The sequence below is a fragment of the Asparagus officinalis genome, chromosome 3 (assembly GCF_001876935.1).
Source record: "Asparagus officinalis chromosome 3, Aspof.V1, whole genome shotgun sequence".
Classification (NCBI taxonomy): Eukaryota; Viridiplantae; Streptophyta; class Magnoliopsida; order Asparagales; family Asparagaceae; genus Asparagus; species Asparagus officinalis.
In genome coordinates, this window is record NC_033796.1 from 111763026 (window position 1) to 111774485 (window position 11460).

The 11460-nt window shown below is 41.7% G+C and overlaps 1 protein-coding gene across 1 annotated transcript in view; it reads right to left on the reverse strand.

Annotated features, from left to right (window-relative positions):
* LOC109835765 (extensin) overlaps positions 1–10834 on the reverse strand; it is a 13902-nt gene extending 3068 nt beyond the window's left edge. Inside the window, exons 1-3 of the mRNA XM_020403780.1 lie at positions 10714–10834; positions 10515–10619; positions 10288–10414 (exon numbers count right to left, since the gene is read on the reverse strand). Of these exons, the coding sequence (XP_020259369.1) occupies positions 10288–10414; positions 10515–10619; positions 10714–10759 (278 nt within the window). The 5' untranslated portion in view covers positions 10760–10834. The remainder of the gene's footprint in view (positions 1–10287; positions 10415–10514; positions 10620–10713) is intronic.

Genomic DNA, 11460 nt, shown 5'->3' on the forward strand with positions numbered 1-11460 from the left:
CACCTCCCAAGCCTCCGCCTACCTCCTTCTCCAAAGCAACGCAACAACTCCCTCATCCGCCTCCGACCACCAAAGACATCCTTCTCCTGTTCTACCCCACCTCCATCAGCGCCTTTCCCTTCCCTATTCGTCAACACCCTGCAGCCTCGCACCGCCCAGCCATCACCCTCGTTCCAACAGTACCTCCTCGCTGCTCCTCTCGACAACGAGCTGTCGCCGTTAATCACCAGCTCCACCTCAACCATCGACCCGCTCGCGGAGATTCTAGATGCTGTCGCCGTTAATCACCAGCTCCACCTCAACCATCGACCCGCTCGCGGAGATTCTAGATTTCCTCTGCCACAAGTTGGCTCCCAGATCTTTGCTCACATCTGCCCAAGCAGCTCCACAGTCATCTCCTGACATGGTCGCGTCGTCGTTCAGTTCGAAGCCACTGTGCTCATCGCCGTCCTCCACTACTTCGTCAGATCTACATCTTGTTCGTCACTGCGTCATCATTTAGTCAGTTCGCCGCTGTCGCGTAGACTAGTCGCCCCGTCGTCATCCAGTTCGACGTCGTCCCTCACGTCGAGCCTGTTCAGACCGACGACCCAGTATTTTTGGAACTACTATTGCGTGCGAGTTATTATCAATTTAAATATCAGTTGCAATTGTGTTGTATTCCATTTGATTAGTGAGCAAGTGATTCTGTTGCCAAGTATATTTGCTAGTCTAAATATTACAAGTCGAACTGTATTAAGAGGACAAATCATTACATTTATTTTCTAGATAATTTACAAAGGTTTGAACTTAGTACAATTGCAACTTTTGCTTAAAAACCATCGAAAGCTACACTTTATTCTTGAGCTTCCTGCCTAGATCGATCACTGATTTGGTGAAGCATTGTTGTCGCTGATCTCGCACCTGCATATACATTGTTTCACATCATTTTTGGTATCAGAATATGGTTCTAGGTTAGGAAATTTCTTCTTTTTAGTTGTCTTTATTTGATAAAAAAATCCAGCCATCTCATTTAGATGTTAGTACACACATTCATCTCACTTAGTTGTTAGTGCATACCCACTCGCACAGGTCTACTCTATCGATTGGGAGAGTCGGGTGAGTCAACTAGTGAGTCCAGAATGTCAGACAGTGTAGAGTCTGAACTCCTTAAGAAATTCACTGAACTAACAACACGATTTGATACCATAGCCCAAGAGAGCAGAGCTACCTGCGAAACCATAAATGATACGAACGAAAGGCTCGCTAGGATCGAGGAAGCGCGTGTTGCAACCCCGCAGCTGCAAGGTCAAGGTTATGAAAACATCACCCCGCCGTCGCAAGGTCAAGGTCATGAATACATCGCCCCACCGCTGCCAGGTCAAGGTTATGGATACTTCGCCCATCGACCCCCACATCAACCTGCGCCTGATCCGGATGCGCAATACCTGAGGAGCATTAAGGTCAGCGCACCAACCTTTGACGGCAAGCTCGACCCACAAACTTTTTTGGACTAGCTGAAGAGCATGGATCGCTACTTCGAATGGTACGTCCTGACGGAACCCCGAAAGGTCAAGTTCGCATCGATGAAACTCACCGGACTCGCCTGCCAATATTGGACTAACCTCGAAACGCTGAGGCATATTAGAAACTCACCGGACTCGCCTGCCAATATTGGACTAACCTCGAAACGCTGAGGCATATTAGAGGTGAGTTACCGATTACAACTTGGCGAGAAATGGCCGACGAACTAAAACGGAAATACCTCTCGCCACCGCTTTATCATCGGTTGCTCGACAAGTGGCATCGTCTCACTCAAGGAACCAAATCTGCAAAAGAATACGTTGCACAATTCGACGAATTGTTTACTCGATACAGTACCATTGAGTAAGAGTCACCGATGAAGGTCTTATCAAAGTTTAGAGCTGGATTGAGAAGCGACCTCCAAACCGCACTCTTTGCTAGAGGAGGAGACACCCTTGAGAGAACTTACGCATTAGTTTAAGATTTAGATGAAGCCAAATCTCATCATCTCATAGGAGTCAGGATTTTAGAACTCATTCCTCCCGGTCTTCCCGTACCACTACCTTTAGTCAACATCCGAGTCGAGCTAACCCTAGTTCTTCCCAGCCTACAGTCGACCCCAAGGGCAAGGAGCCGGAGAGAGATTTCTCCAAGATTGGCTCTCACGTCAAATGCTATAAATGTCAAGGGTACAGACATGTTTCTGCGAAATGTTCAACCCGTCACAAGGTTGCTATCATCAATGGCCAATACGAATATGAACCTGAACTTGATAGCGACGAGTTTGTCCATCAAGTTGACAATGATACTGATGATTTTGAGGATGATATTGATGATATTGTCCTAGGTTGTCTTAGGCAAATCGAAATCCCTAACGTATCTGTTGTTAGATGTGCCATCTCCCAACCCAAAGCTGTTGATGATTGGAGATGTACCTCTATCTTTCACACGTTCACAAAGATTAGAGATAAGAATTGCAAAGTGATCATGAACAGTGGAAGCTGTATTAATGCGATCTCCTCAGCTGTGATCGCCAAGTTTAGCCTTAAGGCCGTACCCCATCCCAATCCATACAAGATGTCATGGATTAATGACACCGCACTTCATGTCCAAGAGAGATGTTTAGTCCCTCTTCAATTTGCCATTTACAAGGACAATGTTTGGTACAATGTTCTGAAGACGGATGGGGGTCAAGTTATTCTTGGGAGACCCTGGCTATTTGATAACGACGTTCATATCTTCGGGCGATCCAACATGCTATTGTTCGAGCATGACGGAAAGAAGGTCAAGATCCTTCCAGTTCAACCGAAAGGTAGTGATAAGTAGTCTACTCTAGACAAGTCTTGCAAAGGCGTTAACCTGATTGGAGCCAAAGAGATCGATCGTGAGATAGCCAATGGAACTCCCATTTTCGCCCTCGCCGTTAGAGAAACTCCGAAGGATATTTGTGACGTGGTTCCCCAAGAAGTCGCTCCTGTGTTGGAAGAATTTTCTGACGTCTTCTCTAAGGACCTCACGGACCAGTTACCCCTGATGCGTGATATCCAACACGCAATTGATTTAGTCCCGAGAACAATCCTTCCCAATTTGCCCCACTATCGGATGAACCCCAATGAGCATGCAAAGTTGAAGAGGCAAGTTGATGAGTTGTTGAAGAAAGGCTTTGTGAAAGAAAGCATGAGCCCTTGTGCAGTCTCTGCATTACTAACGCCCAAGAAAGATGAAACATGACGTATGTGTGTGGATAGCCGTGCAATCAACAAGATCACAGTGAAGTACTGTTTCCCCATTCCCCTGTTGGATGACATGGTTGATTTAATGTCTGGAGCTACCATCTTTTCTAAGATTGATCTTAAGAGTGACTACTATCAGATTCGTATCCGTCCCGATGACGAACGAAAAACCGCTTTCAAGATGAAAGATGGATTGTATGAATGGATGGTCATGCCCTTTGGCTTGACTAACGCTTTGAGCACTTTTATAAGAGTGATGACTCAAGTACTTCGCCCCTTCACGGGAAAATTTTTGGTGGTCTATTTTGACGATATCCTTATCTACAATAACTCTCGTGAGCAACACGTAGACCATCTGCGCCAAGTCTGTGCTGTGTTAAGAAAAGAGCAACTCTATGCCAATCTACGTTGCATGGAAACGGGCACGGGTACTGGTACGGGTGCGGGTGCGAGTAGGGAACACAACAAAACTATAAAATGTTGGGTACGGGGACACAACTACATATATATATTGAATTAATAATGTACATGAGATAATTTTTTTCTGCTTCATGTGTCATTAGAATTAAAATTTCGATCACATTTTTGAGTTTATTTTATCATATTGATTATCGTGAATTGTAAACTACTCATTTTTTTACTATACATCTAAACGACACATTAACTATATAGTTTTAAACTTGGGTATGGACCGAAACAAACCCGACCCGTATCCCATTAGTTTCAAAAGACGGCTGTGAAGTGTTAAGTTCTACGTCTAGGAAATCTTTGACAAGTGTTTTAAATTAACACATATATCGTATAATTAAGTAAATGTTGTAATAAATGCATGCATATATTCAAGTGTCCATGAAGTTTGGGTACGAGAAAGTGTCGGGTACGTGTCCGGTGCGGGTACGGCTTCAATAATGAAGTACCCGGGTAACATAGATGTTAATCCTAAGAAATGTACTTTTCTGAGACACCAAGTCATTTTTCTAGAATTTATGGTCTCTTCTGAAGGAGTATCCGCTAATCCTGTGAAAGTTAGAGCTATCGAAGAATGGCCCGAACCCAAGAACATCAGAGATGTTCGAAGCTTTCACGGACTCGCTACATTTTATCGTTGGTTTATCAAGGGCTTCAGCACTATCATGGCCCCTATTACTGATAGCTTGAAGAAAGATGAGTTCGAGTGGTCAAAAACTGCTATCAAGGCATTTATAGAGATCAAGCAAAGAATGTCGCAGGTACATGTTATGCGCCCACCCGATTTTTCTAAGGTCTTTGAGGTTGCGTGTGATGCCTCTGGTATTGGTATAGGTGGAGTTCTATCTCAAGAAGGACATCTCGTTGCTTACTTTAGTGAGAAACTGAATGATACAACACAACGTTATTCCACCTATGATAAAAAATTCTATGCGGTAATACAATCTCTTCGCTACTGACGCCATTACCTACTACCGAAAGAATTTGTTATATATTCTGATCACGAGGTCCTTCGATATATTCACTCCCAAAAGAAGTTGAATGCTAGATATGATCGTTGGGTTGGGTTCCTTCAGGACTACACCTACACGATTAAACATAAAACGGGAGTAGAGAATAAAGCCGCCGACGCACTCAGTCGTCGCATGCACCTTCTCTCAATCATGAGTGCGGAAGTAGTTGGCTTTGAAAAAGTCAAAGAACAATATGAATCATGCCCTGATTTTAGCGAAGTTTATACTTTGCTGAATGATGGAGTGACCCATGAAATTGATGGCTTTCTCCTGAAGGATGGATATCTTTTCTATTTTCACAAGTTGTGTATTCCCGACACCTCTCTGAGAGAATTCTTGATTTGGAAAGTACACGCTGGAGGTCTTGTAGGACATTTTAGGAATAACAAGACTGCCGAAGTAATTGAATATCGTTTCTATTGGCCAAGTATTAAACGTGACGTTGTTAGGCTAGTGGGTCGATGTCACACCTGCCAACTAGCTAAGCAACGTAAGCAGAACACTAGCCTGTACACTCCTCTCACTGTCCCAAATTGTCCCTGACAAGATGTCAGTATGGACTTCGTGTTAGAACTCCCGAAGAAAATTAGAAAATACGATTCTGTCCTTGTTGTTGTGGACCGATTCTCCAAAATGGCCCACTTCATACCGTGCTCCAAAACTTCTGACGCTTCTCATGTGGCTAAACTGTACTTTAACGGAGTTGTTAAACTGCACGGACTACCAAAAATAATTATGTCCGATAGGAATGTTAAATTTACTAGTTATTTCTGAAAAACCCTTTGGCACAAAATGGGAACTAAGTTTTAATTCTCAACAGCTTTTTATCCCCAAACCGATGGTCAAACTGAGGTAGTCAACAGGAGCTTAGGTAACCTATTGAGATCGCTAGTTGGCGAAAATTTTAGGGATTAGGATCAACATCTGCCTACTGCTGAATTTGCTTATAATAATGTTGTTAATAGGTCTACAGGTGTCAGCCCAGCAGAACTCGTGTATGGTTACAAGTCTAGACAGTCTATAGATCTTGTCCATGTGTCTGCTCATCATAGAGTATCTGAGTCAACATCTGTATTTGCATATCAGTTGCGATTTAATGTATTATGTTTGATTAGTGAGCAGGTGATTCTGTTGCCGAGTATATTTGCTAGTCTAAATATTACAAGTCGAATTGTATTAAGAGGACGAATCATTACATTTATTTTTTGGATAATTTACAAAGGTTTGAACTTAGTACAATTGCAACTTTTGCTTAAAAACCATCGAAAGCTACACTTTATTTTTGAGCTTCCTGCCTAGATCGATCGCTGATTTGGTGAAGCATTGTTGTCGCTGATCTCGCACCTGCATATACATTGTTTCACATGAACGGCTCCATTCAGAAGATGGATTCCTCCACATCTATTCCTTCGCCTTCAAGAGCTCTTGAACCTCCTCCAATTCCACACACTTTCAATGGAGCAGATAAGATAGTTTGGTAACTCACAAGTAATGAAACTTTTTAGTTCACTCCTTTTATCTCACCTTAGCAATCTACCTCCTTGGTCAGCATCGACTCCTCTCAAAGCTTGGTGTTCAGTAGCAACATCTCTATATTAGGACAATTCTATGTTACCCAGCATACAGTCACATCTTCATGATGATTGATTTGCACCACTATTTCGGTTATACGTCGTCGATTTGGAGATAGAGGTATCAAAGAATCTTCAAAGGAAGAATTATTCGACGGTGGATATCATCTACAATGCTGAAGAAATTGATGACTTTGAAGCTCCCATTACAAAGTCAAGAACTAGTGCATGCGCTAACCATTCTCATATAGTGCAAGAAATGTATACATGTATTTCTACTATTTTTTTAATTTAATTAATAAAAAATGTGCGCATCTACATTATTGAAAATAGGATACTAAAATTTTCAAAAGAAAACAAGCGTATTACCTACCGCCGCCGATGAAATCATCAAAGGTAATGTCATTGATGTTCCAAACAGTGACGACGATCTCACGAAGCCCTTTGAAGATTTTGAAGACTTTGAAGATTCCTTGAAAACGATGCAAGACTCTCTCTCTTGCTCAAAATTCGCCAAAAAGTTCAAGTCTCTACCTAGAATCTGCTTGCATCTAGTGATATGGGTGATAGGGAAGCATTTATAGTCCCTAGAAGCAGTTACTGAAGGTAGAAAGTCAAAACAAAACCTAACTGATATCCCCCATTTCCGAGACACGTTCTGTGTCTTAGGAGTTTAGCCAGTCCGTTTTGTAACTGACTTCCCATGTTTAAGTGTCATTATTTCTGTAGTTATGAGCGTGCTTTTCGTTTGTAACGGTCCTCCCACGTTCACATACGATCCCAAGCAGTTATGAAGCCACGTGGACCGCACAAAACCTAAGAAAACCGTCAACGAAAGTGTGAAACTCTCCCATAGTTTCCGAGACAGTTTCCGTGTCTCGGAAACTATGGGTTGTCTCATAGTTTCCGAGACACATTCCCTGTCTCGGAAACTGAGCAATTTTGTAGTTTTCTAGACACTTTTGACCTCAAAAATTACACGCTTCCCCGTTGTTTTGCATTTTTGTGTATTCCTCGTATCGGGTGATCCTCTTTGACTCAGATGATAATGTTTATCGTCTTCTTTTCATCTCGAGCTGTGTGCAATAATCTATAGGTAATTTTTGACGCCTACAGCCTCCCGGAACTTCTGTCATCTTCCCGCCGTCTCCCACAGCATCCAACACCTCCCTCAGCACTCTCTCACTTCCACAACACCTCCTCTCACTGTGATCTCCTCCTACTGCGGTCCTCTAACCGCTCAACTCATCTTCTCGAAGACAACTCTTCGACCCGTCCTCCAGTTATCTTCGATATTATGTGATGATTACATGTCTATTTTATACTTAGGATCTTTTTAAATAATCAAATATGCACTTTCACTAGATTTTTCTTTAATTTTACCTATTTTTTTGAATATTTATACATATCTAAATTAGACCGCTATTTGACTTTGCACTTTTACCGCTATTTTGCCATAATAGCCCTAAGTAGTCTTAGCAGTGTCTCACGGCTATGCAACGCTATACGCTATCGTTAACTGTGAGTCTAACCTAATACCCCTCAAAATATTAAACCGAACATCCCACTCGTATATTTTAAAGGATAAATACCTATAGTAGTCAATTCTAACATAGCCTAAGTTAATGGTCAAACAACAAACAAAATTAGTACATTGTTGTGGACATAAATAATAAAAATATTATGCACTCATTCAGGCATGCTCATTACATGAAAAGCTCAAATACAACCTTAGGGCCAAAAGCCCAAATAATGGTTGTCATTGTTGTCTTGAAGGCCCAAATTGATCACTCTCTCTGCCCTAGTGTCTAATGTCCGCAAAACCCGAGGGAAGTTTAAAAAACCATCACTTCTATGGTTTACCATTTAGTTCCACTATAATGGGGTTTACCCTCCAGAGCGTCGCCTCGACAGCAGAAGATAAGGTTCTCGTCTCAGGTAAAATGAAAAGGGGAAGAATAAAAATTCAAAAGTAGCATATTTACCTCCAATTTGTTGATTTTTTTTCTCATTTTTATGATTTATTGTAGTTGAGGTCTGCTTGAATCCATCCAACACCGCTCGTGTTGAAAACGTCTGAACATTTTATAAAGGTTCGTCCAATTTAGTACCCTCTCCAATCTATCAGTCATAAGGGTTTTACAAGTGAATTCTCCTACTTTCTTTTTTCTCTTTCTTTTTTTGGTGGAAGACAATTACAGACACTATCGTCTTACTGTATTGCTCTGTAACTAGATTTATTTCCAGTGTGAATTTCATATTAGGAATCTCTTTTAAAGTTTAAATGAAAAAGGAGTGACCTTCCAAATCAAAGGATAGGAAATATTTTAGATGGAGAGGGTGCAATTATGACATTTGATAAGATTGCAAACAAAATAGTTTTTGAGTTCAGTGGGGTTTTGAGGTGCTGAATTTGACCTTCTAGACTTATACTGCAGAGGCCAGGGCAAGTCATCGTAGCCCTGAGATAGAACCTTTTGTAGCTAAACTTTGCCAATAAATTAAGGTGTTTCTGGTTAGGAATTAGTCAGAATAGCAAGAGAAGTTACAAACATCACATAGTTTTAACTTCTGGTTTTACAATTGAGCACAAGGGCAACTTCTCTATTTTAAAGCTTTTTTTTGCTTGTACAACAAATAGAGTTCAATCATACCATGTACCAAAAATGTATGCTGAAATTTAGATGTAACTAGAACAATGTGGATCTATTTTGTGGCTCACTCAGCTTTTATAAAGACATGATTATTTTTGATGGTGTTGCATGTGCTTATCAGACCGTCTTTGCTTCACGTTGGCTCAATTTTAACGCTTTTCTCCTCAAGCTTGACTTCGAGAAGGCTTTTGATTCCATGAGTTGAGATTTATTCAAGTTTCTTGTTGCTAGAGGTTTCCGCTCTCATTGGATTGGATGTCTCCATGTCTCTATTCCAGTACTTGGTCGGTTCTTACGATTATTCGGGTCCATATATTCATTGCCTAAATAGGGCTACGGTCTAGGAGATCCGTTATCCCCCATATCTTTTCATTCTTGCAGCTAATACGCTTATTAGAATCCCCTCAAAGGGCAGGTAGCAAGGGCTTTATACAAAGAGTCAGCAATTTTCCATGTCACAGTGACATGCTCAGTCTACATATGCTGATGAGGCTCTTATCCTAGCTCGCTAATGCTAGGTCTTTATCCAATCTCAAAATTAGTCTATATGTGAGCCAGCTTTGGGCCAATTTTCACAACCTTTGGTCTACAACCTATGTGGGATTGATGAAGTTGGTGAGATGGTTGCTTAACCTCAGACAATCCAATACATGTCTCCATGCTAAATGGCGGTGGCAGTTATCCTTAGCATCTAACCCACCTTGGGTTATAATTGTGCCTCACAACCACTATAGAAGGGGACGCATACATGATCTAGCCACTCTCATTAATAGTTATGTTTCTCCGTTCTGACGAGGTGTTCTTAAGGCAACACTAGCGGCACACCCACGAGATTTTGACTCGACCATTGGGTGGGGTGTTGATTGTCTTGCAACAACCTTTTTCCGATTTGGTAAAGTTTGCTATAGACATTTCTTTTTCTTTTGGTCGTGTACGCCTCCGATCAGAAGATGGATCCCTCCGCACCTCTTCCTTCGCCTCCAAGAACTCTTGAATCTCCTCCAACCCCACACACTTTCAATGAAGCAGGCAAGAGAGGTTGATAACTTGCAGGCAATCTCCTTCCTCGGTCAGCACCAAATCCTCTCCTATCGCACTACTGCTCTGCTAGAGAAATGTGGTTATGGGAAAACACTGCCCTAACTCTCGCCTACCCTCTATATTCGCGCCGCTATTTCGGCTATACGTCGACGTCGATTGATTTGGAAATAGAGGAACCAAAGAATCTTCGAAAGGAAGGATTCTTCAACGGTGGGTATCAACTACAATGCTGTAGAAATTGGTGACTTTGAAAGCTCCCATCACAAAGCCAAGCGGTTCAACAGAAAAACAAGCGCATTTTTACCTGCCGCTGCCGATGAAATCATCGAAGGTGATGCTGTTGCTGTTCCAAACGGTGACGACGATCTCACGGAGCCCTTCAATTAGAGGTACGTTGACCTTCTCCTGAAACAATGGGTGCTTTCCTCCATCTGATTTCGAAATTTTTTTTTTATTTTTTATGCTCGATTTCCAACCGTAATCATTTAAAAAAAAATCAAACCAACAAAATTCCGGTTTGCTCTCACTCACCGGTGCAGGTGCGGGTGCGGAATTTGGTGGTGGCGTACTCGATGCAGACGTACGGATCCTGCCTCGATATCCACTCTGTATCCTTCAGCTTGCTGCACCCAACAACTAACCAGGAAAAAAAAAGAGCCTCGAATATTAATATCAACATCAAGAAAACAACAAGATGAAATTTTTGTGAGAGATTTATCTTTGGCCTTACTTGTGACCTCGAGAAGGTGGCCTTGGATCCCTGAAACCATCGACATGCGTTCCTCCTCTCTTCGGTTGAAAAAGGGGGATCGGAGATTATTTGGGTTTCCAAATTTGCAAAATATAAATGTTTGAGGTATTTATTCGTTCATTTATTTATATGAAAGGGATAATAATAAGAGGAAGAATTAGGAATAGGGGGACGCGTTTACCTGTCTTGGTATTTGGGCAAAGTCTGGTATGGGGAGACGCATGTTTGTTATATCCATTTCCAAACAGTAATTTTGGGAGTTAGATTGTCGAAAATGTTCTTTTGATGTTGAGGGTATTTCTGGAATGGACTTGGCTTGTTTTGATTTGGGAGAAGGGCAATTTAGTCCTCACATACCCCAAAATTACTGTTTGGGAGTGTGAATAGTTGGACCCGGGGAGACGGGAGGCTCTGCACACTTTTAACCTTAGATGTTTATTTTTTAGGGGGTGATTGTGATACATTCTAAATCTAACATTCATCAAACCCCGTGTATTGCACTCAAATAAAAAAAGAGCGTTGCTACATGTCATGTCATTATGCAATAGGAGGGGGACATCTCACGTGCCCCCTCCAATGGTCCCATATTTTGGATCCTTAAGACATTTTTCATAAAATATCATAATCACTCACTAGATAATCAATCATTATGATTAGGTTGTCGTCTATCCACTACTTTTTTGACATTGGACATGATCCGAATCCAATATACTATGTAAACCAAAC